Source organism: Dipodomys ordii, unplaced genomic scaffold (assembly GCF_000151885.1).
Source record: "Dipodomys ordii isolate 6190 unplaced genomic scaffold, Dord_2.0 Scaffold38, whole genome shotgun sequence".
In the NCBI taxonomy this organism is placed as follows: domain Eukaryota; kingdom Metazoa; phylum Chordata; class Mammalia; order Rodentia; family Heteromyidae; genus Dipodomys; species Dipodomys ordii.
In genome coordinates this window covers 6,367,511-6,385,869 of record NW_012267254.1, presented here as the reverse complement: position 1 = coordinate 6,385,869, position 18,359 = coordinate 6,367,511, and the positions used below count along the sequence as shown (strand labels likewise).

Here is an 18,359-nt window from a genome sequence, read left to right as displayed (position 1 = left end):
GGAAGTGGCGCTGTGGCTCAAGTGGTAGAGCGCTCACCTTGAGCTGAAGAGCTGAGGGACAGTGCCCAGGCCCAGAGTTCAAGCCCCATGACCGACAAAAAAAAAGAAAGAAAGAAAGAAGCAACCAAATGCTGGTGGCTCACACCTGTAATCCTAGCTACTCAGGAGGCTAAGATCTGAGAATTAGCATTAGAAGCCAGCCTGGGCAAGAAAGTATGTGAGACTCTTCAATTAATCTCCAGAAAACTAGAAGTGGTGCTGTGCCTCAAAGTGGTTGTACACCTCCTTGAACAAAAGAACTCAGGGATATTACCCAAGCTCAGAAGTTCAAGCCCCATGACAGACAAAAAAAAGTATACATTTTATGAAATATAAATACACAGCTCAGCTCATGAACACTACACTATACACTCAGACATATAATCAAGTATGTTACACAAAATTATAGATTTGTTAAGCTGCACATTTTAAGGTCTTTGAAAATTCCACACACAAAATGAAAAGACTTAAGTTCTGCTTTTCCTTTAACCTAAAGTGATGGGTCCATGTGATCTCTCACTGGTCTACTAAAATAGGAGGAGCCTAATCTCTCATTTTAAATAGACCCCCTCACATATATGGTTTTCAAAGTTGTTTTACTAACATACAAATATTTTGTGTGCATGTGCTAGTCCTGGGGTTTCACCTCAGAACCTGGGCATTGTCCATAGCTTTTTTTTTATCCAAAGCTAACACTCCACCACTTGCAGCAACACAGCACCACTTCCAGATTTTTGGTGATTAATTGGAGACAAGATGCTTGATATGAAATGTACTCATTACCTTGCTAATGTAACTGTAACCCCTCGGTATAGTATTTTCACAATAAAAAAAAAACTTATTTATAAAAGAGTCTCACAGACTTTCCTGCCTGGTCTGTCTTCAAATAGGAATCCTAAAATCTGAGTCTCCTGAGTAGCTAGGATTACAGGTATGAGCACCCAGCTCTAACGTGAATCTTGTCACTCTCCACAGCCAAAGCTATAGCCTTCTCTCTGCCATCAAAATAAAAGTCTAAAGACACTTGAAAAAAAATGGGAAAAACACATTTGAGAATATGGCCCCATCTGTGTTAGTACATTAGTCAATACCATCAGCTCCCTATCCCATTCCTTTCCTTCACATTTGTTCCACTACCCTTGAAAGTCCTTCCCTTCATTTTTCCAATGACTCATTCCTACCCATTCTCCAGCGCTCACCTCAAATACCATCTCTGTGAAGACTCTACCAACTCCCAGTTACTCAACATACCATAGCACTGATAAGTGAATTGCAACTATTCCTTCCCAGTATAATGTGAGCTTCTCCAAGAAAAAAAACATTGTTATAGTCATCACTGTACACCCAGTCTGTAGGACAATTCCTAGGAAATAGTAACTACTCAATGATGTCTGTTGAGTGAATGGATGACTATGGAAAAATATTTTTATAAAATCATTACTATGAATTTATTCCAGGCTAACTCAAAAATCCTTACTTACCCTGTTCTTTAAGTCTGGCCAACAGTTTATCCAGAACTACCATTTTACCACTGTTGCTAACAATATGCTCATCCGTGGTGTAAGGTGGACCAGGCTCAGCACCATCAAACAGATAAGGATGATTACAGCACTTCCGAAGCTGCATCAGGATGTTTAAGAGTCGCATCTTGTCCATCTTGCCAGAAGAGTTTAAAACATCAATATCTTTCATCAGGATTTTTGTATACCTAAAATTTTAAATAATTAACCATTGATCACTAAAAGTCAACAGCATGAAATGTTCCCTTGGTAATCAGATTCTTCAATAGAAAAAATGAGATAAAGACTATAAAGAAAGTTAGAGTTCTGGTTCAATGGAACAACATGTGCACAGTATACACAAGACACTGGGTTTCCTTCCCTATACCAAATTAAATATAATTTAACAGGACACTAAATCAGCAAAACCAAGAAGGCTCAAACATTTTAATAGACCTCTTTCGTCCTGCTTTACTTATGTGAAACTGCAAACAACTGGTAATTATTCAGAGAATATTACATCTGATCCAATAACTATAATATTTGCTTAAAGTTGGCATTCAACTACTTTTTTGAGTTAAAAACATGTTCATGTTAATACTCTCAATCTTAAGCTGGGAAGGTGGCTCAGTGGTAGAGTGCTTGCCTTGCATGCATGAGGACCTGGGTTCGATTCCTCAGCACCACAAAAGCAGAAAAGGCCCAAAGTGATGCTGTGTGGCTCAAGTGGTAAAGCACTAGCCTTGAGCTGAAGAGTTGAAGGACAGTACCCAGGCCCAGAGATCAAGCCCCACAACTGACCAAAAAAATAAAATGAAATAAAAAAACTCAATCTCAATCCCTACTTATCTTCCCAAGTCATTTTTTTTCTTATCAACTTTTTTCATTAACTTTTCTAGAATTTCACTCAGGTAAAAGGCAATCTATAATCCACCAATACTAGTGTTCAATTATAATATCAGCCAACATGTATAGACTGTGCCAGGTATTAAGTCAAGGGCTTTGTCTGAATCCCCCACTAAATCATCACAACTCTGAGGTAAGTACTAAGAATATCTACTTTTTTGTCAGTCATGGGGCTTCAACTCTGGGCCTAGGTGCTATCCTTCAGCTCTTCAGCTCAAGGCTAGTGCTCTACCACTTGAGCCACAGCGCCACTTCTGGTTTTCTGGTGGTTTATTGGCGATAGAGTAACAAAGACCTTCCAGCCAGGGCTGGCTTGGAATCGCGATCCTCAGATCTCAACCTCCTGAGTAGCTAGGATTACAGGCATGGGCCACCAATGCCTGGTTTCAATATCCATATTTTGTAGACAGAAATTCAGGCAGGTAAGAAAAGCTAAACTTAGGGTAATAACAGGAAAAGCAAGGTTTGATCTTATAGTTGAGTCCAAAAACTAGAGCCTTAACCACTATTTTATACCTGCTTGTACTATACACAGATCATTATATATTTTATTTATATAAGCAAAATTTTGCTTCTTTTAATCAAATTGCACTGCCATATTATTATTATTCCCCGGGAGTCTGCTTGTATTTACCTGCTTTGCTTATATTCTAAACCTGCTCAAACCTCTTCTTTTGTAATATCCACTATCCCTAGGCAAGATTCTTATTATCATAACTATTAGTATGCTTATTACAATTTTCACTGATGGAAAACGTAATAGTAACTAACAAGTGTATTACTGGCATTATCCCCTTTAAACCTAAAAGCTTCATAAACTAAGTATGATCCATCTCATTTTATAGAGACTTGAGTTAGGAAAGTTAAAAAGGTAACTTAGGTTATGTAACTTAATGAAAGAAAACAGCTATAAAGAGGCAACACGCAAGAGAAGTTAATAGAAGGGGTAAACTTGCTCAAAACATACTCTATGCATGTATGGAATACACTATATGCATCACATGGAATCTTTCTGTACTATAAATTAATCCTGCATTTTAAAAAAATAAATAAGACAATAAGTAGAATTCAAACACATAGATTTCAAAACCTTTATTCCTTTCCAGAAGGTAAATACTTCCTAGTTTTCTACTTCAACATTTAAACTACATAATTACCATTAAAACATAAAATGTGATTTTGAACTAAAGATATAACTGAACAATGGCAAGTTTAATGGTGAGTAAATCCTTTTACTCAAATAAATTTCAGTGGAAATAAAATGGCTCACCATTCTCGCTGCATTTTACTCAGGCCCAAGTAAATCTTTATTTCCTTTTTAGGAGGCAGACTCTTCTCTACATCAGTTTTGATACGACGTAACAAAAACGGTTTTAAAACCTAAAAAATAATCATTTTTGTAAAACTGTATAAAATGTTTAATTTTACAAAGTATATATTTCATTAATAATGCTTGAATGTGAAATTTACTTCCTACTGTATAATCTGATACTACCAACAGCAGTTGCCCACTTTTTTAAGTAAGACCCATCAAGTAATGACCTATTATACTATCAAAATTTGTGTGCATAGAGGCCAATTTCAATAATTCTTTTTACTCAGGAGGCAAAGCCAGCCCTTCAAAAGTTAGTAAGACTTCTTGTTAGCAAAATGAGCTCCCTTCCCATAGCTTAGTACACTCCTTCCCCTCTCCACAGCTTAGCATGCTGCCTTCTTAGGCAAATATTAGGCCCTGTAATAAAGGCAGTAAATAATCAATCAACCACCAACCCCCTTTACCTTGGGATGGCACTTCTCTAGGGCAGCTACCACCATATAAGGCAACAAGAGCCCCTTATGATGACCTTCAGGTCTGGGCACCCCTCATCTTACTATTTGGACAGCAGCCATAAATCCTAGTCTGCCATGATGAAACCCCTGGCCCACATGTCCACACCAGGGTCTCTGCCTCCTAGCCCCTTCTAGCCCCTCCTAAACTTCCTATGTTATATAAGTCGCCTCAGACAATACCCAGTGCTTCTTCTCATGTCTCCCTTGTGAGAGGGGGTCTTGCCTGGCCCTTTTCCGGCAATAAACCTTCCTTTGTTTTCTGTATCTGGATGTCTGTGTGGTTCTCTGGCAAAGTCTAATTTACCCTATCACTTCTTACCAATAGCTAGACATTAGTGGAACTAACGCCTAACCTGTTATCCCAGGAACAAGGGAGGTATAGGTAGGAAAGTTGTGGCCCAGGCAGCCTAAACTCTAAATTCAAACTCCAGTATTGCCAAAAAAAATCCATAGGGTATCTACAACATGCCAGATGCTGTGCCATTAACTGTACATAGAGTACACCTAGCAAAAAATATGTTATCTTCTTTTTCTTGTAAAATTTTTACAGTTATTACAAAGGTGATCTATACAGAAGTTACATAAGTCAAAGCATACATCTTTTTTTGGACAATCTGACAATAAATCTTTAAAGTGAAATATAATTTATTTAAACTTGAGTAAGCTCACCAAAGTTGGTTTATTAATAAGTGGAAAAATCAGAATTAAAACTTAAACCAGGTTAATTTTAAAATCAACTCAGTCCTTGATCAGCAGTCATGAGCCTGTTCATTCAGTCAAAAATATTTTTTGTACCTCACTCATGTAACTGTAACCCTCTGTATAGTATCTTTACAATAAAAATAAATAAATAAATAAATAAATATTTTTGTGTACATATTTTAAACTTTTTAATAATGCAGGTAAACCCTATTTCTAAGGTTATTGTGAAATTTGTGGTAATGCATTTATAGAGATTAATCGTGGTAGACATTCAATAAATGTCATTATTTAGAGATCCATAGGAAATAAGGAAAAGGGAAGCAGTAAATTAGACTTCTAATTTTGGGCTTGGATCTCTTAATCTTATCTAAGAGTTTGACAACAGTTTAGACTACCTTTGAGATATTTAGGCAGAAAGACTGTAAAAGTAGTGGAAAATGAAAGTTACAGACCCCAGGGATCTAGGAGATGCCTGGAACTGGAAGTTGTACTGAACCCGACATACAATATGACTTCCCCTATAAATAGTTAACTAGAATAAAGTTGATTTCATAAATTAGGCACAGCAAGTCCTTGAACAATGGGCCAAAGCACATTGGCATTTTCTTTTTAAAAAAAAAAAAGCTTACAATTATAAGAATGCATCTTTTGCAACTCAGAGACATCTCTCAAGAACTGGAGAGCCATTCTCAGAAACAGAATGACCCAAAGAGAAAGACTTTTCTCTCGAAGATTCCATGGGAGGACAGAATGTTAGCATGCATAATTAACAGCCAATGGTCACAGCTGGCTTAGTCTCCCATATACTAACAATCCCTTGCATGTTTTAGTTTTCTGACTCTGGCCATATGTTCTCCCTTAGTTTCTTGTTTTTATGTCGCTTTAAGTTTTCCAGGGGTGGGAAGGGATGGTAGGGGAAAAACAAAGGAAGAGGTAACAATAGTCTTAAGAAATGTACTCATTACCTTACTCATGTACTCATGAACCCCTCTGTACAGTATTTTTTCAATAAAAAACATATTAAAAAGTTTGCCAGGTCACACAGTTAAACACTGTATTAGTCTCCCAGTGGCTTTGATGTAAAAACTCTTTTAATATACAGATTATGATGACAATGGTTGCCTACTGAAGTAAGGAGGCTGAATCTAAATAATTTCTTACAGCCTGGTGCCTGTTACTGGGTGGAGGGAGTTCTACACACAATGCTCAGAGGCCCAGTGGTGAGAGAGGCCATTCATTGAATGCAGATGCCTAGCTCAAGGTGAGCTAGCAGGGCTCTGCTACAGAGAAATGCAAATGTCACAGCCTTAGGAAAGCTCTGGTTCTGCCTTGATTACTTCCCTAAAAGGCTTGAATCATCCTCAGTGTAGCCTTCAAGATTTCCCTATGGAAGGTTGAGGCATATATTCCATAGATGGAAAAGTTCCACTGGTACCTCTGAGCATGTACCTGAGTAAGTCCATATAAGTAAGGTTTGCTTCTGTTAAGGCTTGGTCTCCAAAGCAAGCACGTGGTGATTGCTTTTAAAAAAAGCTTGGTGCAGGCTCTGTTCAGGGCTGCTGGTTTTTGAGACTGAGTCTACTGTACAGTCGCTGGCCTTTTAATAAAGAGTCCTGATTGGACCTTTCAACATGTGGCTTCTCCATTTTCTTGCTATGACTTGAAGCTTGAAAGCTGCTTTGGTTAAACTTAATGAATCTACACATGGGCCTATGCAAGTGCTAATAGGTGGATTGTTTGACATTAGGAGACCAAAATCTTCACCTTCAAATCATGCTAATGCCACTATTTCCTGAACACAGATCCCATGAAGAGTCATGAAAATTGATCATGCATGCTCAGGTCATTGATCACTTCACCTCCCATTACTTTTCCTCACACTTTAAGTCACTCTACTTCTTTATCCCACAAATAACTCCCAAACCTTGTTCCCAAGAAGCAGATTTGAGAGTTGGGTCTTCCACCTCCATACTTGGCTACCTTGCATATTAACTCCTTCTTAGTTACAAGCCCAATAGATCCAGTTTAGATTTAATAAGAGAAATACCTGAGCATGTTAACATGTTGAAGAAGAAAAGCTGGTATAGAAAGGTGAGAAAAAAAACTTACTCAATTAAAAAGATAAATCATGGAGCAAATCTGTAAGAGAAAAAGAGTCAAGAGTTCCTATTGACCAAAAAAATGATAATTATTCTACTGAGACAAAGTTAATGAAGATAGAAATATCCTTGGAAGGTAGACATATCTAAAGGTATTTCTACCTAATGACTTCTATTTTTTATTTTGTTCTGTTTACTACTATTTTCTCAGGAAATACCTTGAATAGAAGTCTGAAGGATATTGAGAAAGGTCTGAAATAGCTATTACTGGAAATGGGAAAGAACACTGTAGAAGACCGTGCTGAAGGAGCACCAGTATCATGAAACCACAGTTTATGATAAAGGACATGAAATCAAAGTAGTTTCAAACCAGGTAGAGTTGTAAAATCTTTATCAGTACTGAGAAGCCAACTACAGAGAAGGGGGCTCTGCTACCAAGGGGATTAAACCCAGAATACAGAAGCAGTTGTATTATTCCTGACAGAAACCTGCCTTGTTCTCAATAGTCAATATTGCTCCCAAGGCTTGGCTCAGACTTTCCTTTCCCTAAGGAATCTTCCCAATATTTTCCAGCCAAGTCTCCATCCCAGAATTTTAATCTAAATATGAAAGCCCACTCCCCCACCATCTCAGGTGATAGGCTTTTTAAGAGCCTGAGCAGGAGATCTGCTCAAACAATAACTCTTTGAACTCTGAAAACTCTTTGAACCCTGGAACAGCGTGGGATCCTGTCCTCCCCACCTCCATGACATCTCCCGTCTTGTGACTCTTCTCAGGTCACCAAAGCTTCCTCTTCAACTTTCCATTAAAGTTGATCAGGTAGGTTGAGGATGTTTTCTGCCCTTTCTTAATTCTAATACCCTCATGACAACTCCGGGGTTTTTCAGAGCAAGTCTACCACATGGACAAGGAAACAAAGGAGTTTAGCAGTACTAACAAAAAGAGTGGTTCAAGTGACAGATTAAACAAAAAGTTGATACAGAAATGAGTTAGAAAAGCAGAATGGGAGAAAAAAAGGAGTCCAGGGACCAAAGGTCTTAGTAAGGTAAAACAGATAAAGCAGTAACAAGAGTGAGAGACTTAAATAGATATAAGAAGCTGTCATGAAAATAATGGAAAATGGTTTTCAATCAGTGTGAGGGCATCACCTGGGGATAATAAACACAAGGCCTGGAGGGAAAAATTCATGCAGAACTGTGGAGAAGCTCAAAAGTAGCTGTGGGCAACAATACTGATATTATCTGAAGAACCTGTGGGCTGTGAAGAGTAAACAAGCTCTACAGGAGATGACCACATTATCATGAGGGAGAACAAGGGTAAAAGCTTTTCCACAAAAAGCCTGAGGATATAGTATAGAGAGTGCTAGCCAAAGAGGTAGTCAGAAAGGCTATGAGAGAAGCAGTAAAATTGAACTAAGAAGCAAACAAAAAGACATACTGTTTTCTGGTTTTCTATATCTTTTATACATAAATATACACATACATATGTATTTCATGATTTAAACTTTTTTCTATTACTTACTACATGAAGCCTTTCCACAAGTTTTTGATCACCAAGACAATTTTTAGTGTCAAACCAAGAATCAAAGTCCTGTGGAGGGGTGAAAAAGATACAGTAAGTACACAACTTTTAAAATAAACTCAATATTCTATCTATTCTCATACAACTGATACAGAAATAATCCATTTTTAAAGTACCTAGCACTCATGGTTCATGTCTGTAATTCTAGTTACTCAAGAGGCTGACATATGAGGATTCCATTTCCAAGCCAGACTAGGCAGAAATGTCTATGAGAGCTGGGCGCCGGTGGCTCATATTTGTGATCCTAGCTACTCAGAAGGCTGAGATATGAGGTTTGTAGTTCAAAGCCTGCCTGGGCAGGAAAGGCCATGAGACTCTTATCTCCAGTTAACCACCGGAAAACCAGAAGTGGTGCTGTGGCTCAAGTGGTAGAGTACTTGCCTTGAGCTGCAGAGCTGAGGGATAGCACCCAGGCCCAGAGTTCGCCCAATGACCAACAAAAAAATATATCCATGAGACTATCACCAATTAACTACCAGAAACTAAGAAGAAAAGGTATAGGTGAAGTGGCAAAGCACCAGTTCTGAATGAAAAAGCTGTAAGATAGTGCATAGGCCCTGAGTTCAAGGCCCAATACCAGCACAAAAAGTACCTTCAAAAATATGTGGGGGGCTGGGAAGGTGGCTCAGTGGTAGAGCGCTTGCCTTGCATGCATGAGGCCCTGGGTTCGATTCCTCAGCACCACATAAGCAAAAAGAAAAAAGCCGGAAGTGGTGCTGTGGCTCAAGTGGTAGAGTGCTAGCCTTGAACTGAAGAGCTGAGGGACAGCACCCAGGCCCAGAGTTCAGGCCCCACGACCGGGCCCAAAAAAAAATATGTGGACTAGGAATTTAGCAATAACCTAGTTGTGTGCTTTAACCTAGCATGTATAAGGCTCTGGCTTCCATCCCCAATACCACAAAAAATAGTTCTGTGATAGCTAGTATTATTCAATTATTCACTTCTATAATAGGTAAAACACTGAAGCAGTAAAAAAAACTTTAAATCATATTGTATCAACATATTTCTCCTTAAAAAATATGTTTCTCACTGAGCATCAGTGGCTCACACCTGTAATCCTACCTAACTCAAGAGGTTGAGATCTGAGGACTATGTTGTTGAAGCCAGCCTGGAGAGGAAAGTCCTTCAGACTCTTCCGGACCCAAAGACTCTTATCGAGAATTAACTACCAGAAAACCAGAGTGGCACTGTGGCTCAAAGTGGTAGAGCACTAGCCTTGAGCAGAAAAGCTCAGGGACAGTGAGTGCCCAGGCCCTTAGGTCAAGCCCCATGACCAACAAAAAAGAAAAAGTTTCCCCATATCATAGTAACATTACATTTAATTAAGAAAACTAGGAATAAAAAAACATAGTCAGAAATTTATGCATAAGGGGCTGGGAAGTTAGCTCAGTGGTAGAGTGCTTGCCTTACATGCCTGAGGCCCTGGGTTCGATTCCTCAGCACCACATAAGCAGAAAAAGCCGGAAGTGGCGCTGTGGCTCAAGTGGTAGAGCGCTAGCCTTGAGCTGAAGAGCTGAGGGACAGCGCCCAGGCCCAGAGCTCAGGCCCCACAACTGGACCCCCCCCCAAAAAAAAGAAATTTATGCATAATTTAAGTTGGCTTGTTGTTCTAGCATAACTTTCTTCTGATAATAAATAACAATATAATTCACACATTCACATTACACCAGTTTTGAAATCAGACTATGAGCTTTTAGCACTCATGAAATGTATATGAATCTCATGAAACTATAATAAAAAAATCACTTAAGTCCCCACTTACCACACTAGTACAGATTTGTTTAAGGCCCCTCCAGTTTAATGAAAAGAAAATGTTTAATATTCTGAAATCAGCCAATTAAACCAAAACTGCAAGCACTCGAGTTCAATCCCCAGTACCAATACAAAAGCAAAAAAAATTACAAAATGAATATGAAGAGTTATAAAGTTTAGTCTGTATTTTATGCTTTGAGTACAGATGCCTGTGAGCATGTACAAATGGCTTGGGCTGAGGAGGTAGTGTATGCTAAGCGTTGGATTTAACCCTTATCACCATCACCCCACAATAAAAAGTGTGGCTGAAACTTACATCTGCAGAATTAAAAACATCAGGCAATAAAAAGTTGAGCAATGCCCAGAGTTCATGCAGATTATTTTGCAAAGGTGTTCCAGTTAGAAGTAAGCGGTTAGTCGACTTGAACTCACGAACAATTTCTGAAAGCTAAAATATAATAGTTACATGAATACTGTGTTCGTTATTGGAATGTTCAATATTCAGTCAGTATCCAGCCAATACATTTTTTGAATAAGGTTAAGACATGAAAATTTAACTTTCTGTGGTAAAACATCAGTTTGGGAAACACTACTACAGTGAAGTTTAACTATACAAAATGTTTGAGGTGTTTCTATGCTTGAAAGAACTAAGATATTGATATAATACCCCCCATAATTTGCAAATTATATAATCTAGGCGATCATTTTACACATTAATATCTTCTCAGCAACTATGCTCATCTACATACCTAATCCAGTTCCATCAAAGCCTGGTCACTATTTTTTAGCACAAAAATTGTGCCAATTTTCTCTGATACCTTTTATTAGCTTTTTAAATTAAGAACATTAAATATTAAGACAAAAGAAGGCTCAAGCCTGTAATCCTAGCTACTTGTTAGTTAAGAGTTCAGGGGATCACCATCCAAAGCCAGCCCAAGGAATAAAAGTTCGTAAGACTTCATCACACTAAATAGCTGGGCCTGGTGGCACCTACCTGAAATCTCAGAGACACAAGAAAACACAAGTCAGAGGATAAGAGCCCAGGCAAGCACAGGCATAATGGGAAACCCTGCCTTTAACCCCTGCTTTCACTTTATTTGATGTTGGTATAATTTGTGGAGGGGAAGGGAATAAACAAATAGTTTAAGTAGGGATACAGGTGGACCCAATGCAACAATGAGATGCACAAGTTGTTATGTCAAAAAATGAACTTTACAACTTTGGCTGGGGGGTAAGGGGTGGGAGATGGGAAGTGATGGGAAGGGGAAACAAAGGAGGAGGCAACAATGCTTGATAAGAAATGTACTCATTATCTTTCCCATGTAATTGTAACCCCTCTATACGGTATTTTCACAATAAAAAAATTAAAAATTAAAAAATAACACCACAACTATTTAAAGAAAATACATTTTTTTAGAATTCTAGGCTCTCTTTAGTCGCTGAATTTCAGGTTTTATGAATGGCCTTAGGACAGATAATTCCAGTGACTAAGGTTTGCAGGGGGCACTTCTTGTACATAAAGAACAACTGAATGCTCCATTTTTTTCTGTAAATAACTATTGACTAGAATAATAAACATTGTCACAGAAATGAAAATTTTAAGGCCCAGGTCACTGCATTTACAAGCGCCATAAATAAACATGCATCTTTCCTTTATTAGGACAACTTAAATACATGTTTAAACATTAAATCAGTGATAATTCTAAAATATGAAAATCTAAGTTAAGGCTAAATGTTTGCGTTGAAATCCACATTAATAGGCAACTATGACTAGAGCTAAGGTTTATTTCCTGGGTTGAGTTTGTCTGGCAGGACAAGGACATGTTATTAACCCATTATCAATCCTGTGCAGTAGGGTGGATGGGACACGCTAATAGAAACAGCATCTAATTGCTTTAACAAATCATTACTTCCTTCTTAAATTTTATTTTGAGGACATAAACGCAGAAAGACTAGAGAATTCAGGGTAAACTTAAAAAACTCACAGCTGTACTCATGCTTACTGGCCTAGAAGTTGGACACCAAACCAAGAATTCAGTCTACTATGCACAGAACACCTCACTCCACCATGCTTTCACCTCTAAACAGAAAACATTCTTGAATATTGAAACACTAGGCTTTCTTTTTTTAAGATTAGCTTTTTTATTCTTTTTATTTTAAATGTGATGTACAGAGGGGTTACAGTTACATAAACCAGATAATGAGTGCATTTTTATTTTAAAGATGATTTTGCACAGCATTGCATGAGATGGATCTGTTGTGTAACTGCCAGCCCCAAGGGGAAATACTGGACCAAAGTGTTTCCTTATTCAAGAGAAACTGAGCAGAGTATGGGAGGAAGGTCCCTGCAAAAGAGTGTTGACTGCACTCTTAACCCTGTCAAACTTAAGGGTGCTGGGTTGGGACCTTTTCTATTCCTACTTTTTCCCTTTCAACAACTCATATACAGCCTATGCGAGCACTATGGGAAGCAGTCCCTGGGCCCCATCTGGAAAACAATGAGGATATACTGTGAGATATATGTCTCCTGCCTTGTTATTCCAGAATGTATTGTTTTGTTTGCATGCTACTGGAATCGCTGGTGGCTGATAGCCCCTGGTTAGCTTCAGAATGGGACTGGACATGGGAGAGACCAAAGCCATGCAAGGAGGCGAGAGGAACTGAAGGTTAAGTTAGTCAAGCCCATGTAATGGAAGCTACCATACAAACCTAAAAGGACTGGCTTTGGAGCACATCTAGATAGCTGGCCATATATATGGAGGTCCCTGGAAGTAGGCATGTCAGGAGAGGAAGTGGAGGCCAGTTTATAATCTTAAAACCAAAAAGGAACCAGAAACATAGTTTAAGGTAGTGCCTGCCTAGCAAATGTGAGGCCCAGAGTTCCATCTCCAGTACTACCACAAAAAAATGTCAAAAGAAAGAATAGTATTAACAAAAATACATTTTTAAATGCTCTTAAATTATTTATTCCCTAACATGCATTCTTTCACCAGTATTAGTTCCAATTTGAAGTTAGTATGTACCACCTGGTGATTTTGCTCCAGTTCTGTCCCTGTTTTCCCAAAGTAGCCCAGTGATCCAAAGAGTGGTTCATCAAAATAATTGAAGCTGTTTCTACTGTTGATAAAGTTGAATGGCAAGACATATTGATATTTTTCAATGTTAACACAACACTCTAATTCACATAAGTCAGATAATTCTAGGAAATACTTTTTTTCTAACCCATATGCATACACATAAGGTAGCTCCTCACTAAAAATTAAGTCAATACAAATGATATTTGTACACAAAGTCAACAATACTAAAATAATGTGGCATTAATAGGCTACAACAGGAGAGATTTCAAATGAGCTTCCAATTTTATTTCCATTAAAATTTGTGCTCGACTTTTATTTACTCAGTATTCACAACAACTCACATTTTAATATCATTTTCATAAACTGATTTCACCACATTCTATAAATAAAACCACAATCTTCCATTGGTTTTGAATACAAAAATATGAACAAACAGAACTAGCAATTAAAATTTCAATGCAGATACTGAGAACTTACCTTAGACTTTTCATTTTTTATTCTGTGAGCTTCATCAATGACAAGGTATCGCCAGTGAAACTTTTTGAATACAGATTTCTCTTTAATTACCATCTCATAAGAAGTGACACAAACATCCCACTCTCCTGGCATCATTTCATCACGAATAAAAGCAGCCTAATTAAAAATAAAGATCCTTACATTAGAAACTGCTGATAAGATCATCACGCATTTTCAAGTGCCAGAAAATAAGAGTCTGAGAGATTGAGGATCATTTAGTCACATTCATTTAGCCTAAGAAAATTAGAGTTCAAATTACCTTTGTGGCCATTCACGTGGATATGAAACTAACATGTCTACCAACAGAAAAGAAACAAAGATACCCCTTAAAAAGTATTAAGAAAAGTGAATGAACTAGAAAAGTTCACATCAATAAAAGATTACTAAGTATTAGGCTGTCGTCATAACACAAATGTGCCAAAAAGACACAGGCAAAACACCAATCTTTTTTTCTAAACTAATCTTTTTTTCTAAATACCAATCTTATGAAGAAGCTCAGGGACAGAGCTCAGGTCCTGATGTCAAGCCCCAGTGCTGCCAGTGATGATGATAATTTTAGCAGGAGATCAATATTTTACAAACGCAAATTTCTTAACAGCAATGACCATGAAGGAGCATGAATGAAAAATTTCCTTTAGGGAAATATTAGGCAAAGAGAACAACTATAAGATTATAATTTATACTTCTTATGAACTTAGTATTTCAATATTTAAATTATTTATAACAAATTTAAGTAATTTTCTTCAAGCAAAATGAGGGAGATTACATAATTCATTAAAAGCTATCCTTCTTTTGAGAGTATCTTTTGATAATCTAAATATGTAAAGGAAATCTTTAATTATGTTCTCTGGAGGCAAAATTAAAGACAAATTTTAATATTATGGTTTGTAAACAAATTATACATTTTTGTTTTTGTATCATTTCTTCCAGAAAAATTCAACAGTTCTAAAACAATTATGGCCTATTAGATTGACAAATGGCCAATTTAGACACTCAGAAAACAAGTTTGTAGTATTATCTGAGAATATATAAACATGTACGTTTCGCATAAACACAGAAGTTTAAGGCTCTGAACACATAGCTGTTCCACGTGCAGAGTGTGTGTGTGTGTGTGTGTGTGTGTGTGTGTGTGTGTATGTGTGTGTGTGTGTGTGTGTGTACACCAACTTAAAAATTAAAGAGCTGGGAAGGTAGTTCAGTGATAGAGTGTTGCCTTGCATGCATGATACCCTGGGTTTGATTCCTCAGCACCACATAAGCACAAAAAAACCAGACATGGTGCTGTGGCTCAAGTGGTAGGGTACTAGCCTTGAACTGAAGAGCTGAGGGACAGTGCCCAGGGCCAGAGTTTAGCTCCCATGACCAGAAAAAAAAGAAAAGATCAGAAGTGGTACGGTGGCTCAAGTGGTAGAGCGCTAGCCTTGAGCCGAAGAGCTGAGGGACAGCGTCCAAGCCCAGTGTTAAGGCCTCACAACCAACAAAAAAAAAATCAGAATTCATCCCTAGGTATGATGGCTCATGCCTGTAAACCAGCTACTCAGGAGACCTGGAATCTTAGGAGTTCAAAAAACTTTGTGATAACTCCAACTAGTGAAAAAACTGGGGGTGGTAAAACACATCTATCATTCACTCAGGAAGCTTAAGAGGGAGGATCAACTTCCATGGCCAGTTCCTCCCCTAACTCCAAAACCCTACTCATAAAAACAATTTTCAGAGGCTGGGAAAGTGGCTCAGTGGTAGAGTGCTTGCCTTGCATGCCTGAGGCCCTGGGTTCGATTCCTCAGCACCACATTAGCAAAAAGAAAAATGCCGGAAGTGGCGGTGTGGCTCAAGTGGCAGGGCACTAGCCTTGAGCTGAAGAGCTGAGGGACAGTGCCCAGGCTCAAAGTTCAGGCCCCACGACTGGACCCCAAAAAAAAAATATTGGACCGGGAACTGGTGACTCATACCTGTAATCCTAGCTACTCAGGACGCTGAGATGTGAAGATTGAGGTTCAAAGCCAGCCTGGACAAGGAAGTCCATGAGGCCTTTATTTCTAATAAACTACTCAGAAAAAGCCAGAAGTAGTACTGTGGCTCAAGTGTTAAGAGTGCTAGCCTTGAGCACAAAGAGGCTCAGGGACAGGGCTCAGGTTCAAACCCCAGGATGGATAAAAAAGCAAAACTGAGATGCTGACATGGCTCAAATGATAGAGTGCTTATGTAGCAAGCGTACATGGACCCCTTGTTTAAAACCCCAGTTATGGGGGAAAAAAGAAAACTGTTAAATAGAAAATAATTTAAATCATCCACATTGATAAATTTCTGGTTTCAAAACAGCACGAACAACAGTCACTGATAAGACATACTGCTAATAAAATTCAATTTTTTAAATTAAAAAGTCACTAAAATGTACAATTTAAAAATGCTCAAGAGCCAGACACCAGGGCTCCACATGTAATTTTAGCTATTCAAGAGGTTGAGACCTGAAGATCACAGTTCAAACCCAACTCAGGTAGGAAAGATTATGAGAATCTAATCTCCAATCAACCACCAAAGAGCTACAAATGGCACTGTGAATCAAGATGTAGAACACTAGCCTTCAGCACAAAAGCTCTGGGACAGTGCCCAGGCTCTGAGTTCAAGTCCCAGAACTAGCACAAAAAAATGCTTAGATTAATGAGTTACTTCAAAGTAAATGCAGATGATGCATGATTAATTCCTTCATAAGATGTTGCAGTGATTAAATAAGTGTATGTTAATTATAACAAACATAACTTAAAGGACATATAACTTAAACTTGTTTTTTAAACTTGTTTCTTTACTTACTCTCACTTCTTTGTCTCCAACGAAACAAATAACACGAAGAGCAGGAACCCATCGTTTAAATTCATTCATCCAATTGTGTAAAGTAGACTTTGGAACTAAAACCATGTGTGGTCCAGGAATGTTTCGATAGTGTTTCAGATAGCCAAGCAAAGCAATGGTTTGTAAGGTCTTACCAAGACCCTGCATTATCGTCACAAAAAAATCCATAAATAGAATTGCTTTAATAAATATATATAACAATATATAACAATTTAATAAAACAATTAGTAACAATATTATCAAGGACTTGCTAACCAGCTCACATTAAAAAGTATATTTTTACCAATTAAAAGTAAAACATCCTGCCGGGCACCGGTGGCTCACGCCTGTAATCCTTCCTATTCAGGAGGCTGAGATCTGAGGATCCCGGTTTAAAGCCAGCCCGGGCAGGAAATTCTGTGAGACTCTTATCTCAAATAAACCACTAGAAAACGAAGTGGCACTGTGGCTCAAGCAGTAGAGCACTTGCCTTGAGCTGAAGAGCACAGGGACAGCGCCCAAGCCCAGAGTTCAAGCCCCACGACTGACAAAAAGAAAAAGCAAAAAGGCTTTATTTTTGTTTATTGATACATAATAATTGCTCAATGTGACAGATTTTATTGTGATATCTTCATACATACAAATAATTCTTTCTCAGTCTCCTTTCTCTCTGCCCTAAGGAAGCCTTTTATAATGCATACCAAAAAACACCACAATTCAATTCAGTACTTACTGTGAAGACAAAAAAAAATAATGAAATTTCACTTAAAAAGTTGCTCAAGAAACAACTTGTATTTTAGAATAGTTTTACTCCTACAAGTCAAGCAATGTAATAATTTTTCTAATAGCTACCAAAATAGAAAGTGTATATATGTGTGTATGTATTTCACAAAAGGCATGTTTTCTTTGCCAGCCTTTGCTACTGCCCCCAACATTATCATAACACAGACATGAAATATTCAGACTATCCATCTTAAGAGGTGTGTGGCTTCTACTATAGCACATCATTGTCTTCAAGCCTGAGGAACAGAACAATAAAATTTTACAGCAAGCAAGGACTTTAAAGATCACCTAGTCAGGCACTGGTGCCTAACACTTGTAATCCCAGCTACTCAGAAGGCTGAGATCTGAGAATCATGGTTCAATGCCAGCTCAAGCAGGAAAGTCTCTGAGACTCTTTATCTCCAAGTAACCACAAGAAGACCAAAAGTGGAGCTGTGGCTCAAAGTGGTAGAGCTCCAGCCTTGAACAAGAGGTCAGGGACAGCGCCAAGGCCCCCAGTTCAAGCTCCACTGCTAGAACAAAAAAAGGTCATATGCTGACTGACCTTTGAAAACAGTTCTTAAAGTTTGGTCTAATTTTTGGTGTAAGTTTTGGTGTAATTCAGTGGTAGAGTACTTGCCTAGCATATATGAGGCCCTGAGTTCTATCTCCAGCACAACAAATGAAAATAAATGAATAAATAATAAAACAGCTTTTGGATCTACCTCTAAGGAAAACATGTATTTTCCTTTATAAATCTATCTAAAAAC

At 38.1% G+C, this 18,359-nt stretch overlaps 1 protein-coding gene across 2 annotated transcripts in view; it reads right to left on the bottom strand.

Annotated features, from left to right (window-relative positions):
* Smarca1 (SWI/SNF related, matrix associated, actin dependent regulator of chromatin, subfamily a, member 1) overlaps positions 1-18,359 on the bottom strand; it is an 85,195-nt gene that overhangs the window by 53,164 nt on the left and 13,672 nt on the right. For both annotated transcript variants that reach the window (XM_013018177.1, XM_013018175.1), the window contains exons 6-11: positions 16,810-16,989; positions 13,963-14,118; positions 10,725-10,856; positions 8,597-8,665; positions 3,715-3,824; positions 1,521-1,747 (exon numbers count right to left, since the gene is read on the bottom strand). In XM_013018177.1, coding sequence (XP_012873631.1) covers positions 1,521-1,747; positions 3,715-3,824; positions 8,597-8,665; positions 10,725-10,856; positions 13,963-14,118; positions 16,810-16,989 — 874 coding nt within the window. The remainder of the gene's footprint in view (positions 1-1,520; positions 1,748-3,714; positions 3,825-8,596; positions 8,666-10,724; positions 10,857-13,962; positions 14,119-16,809; positions 16,990-18,359) is intronic.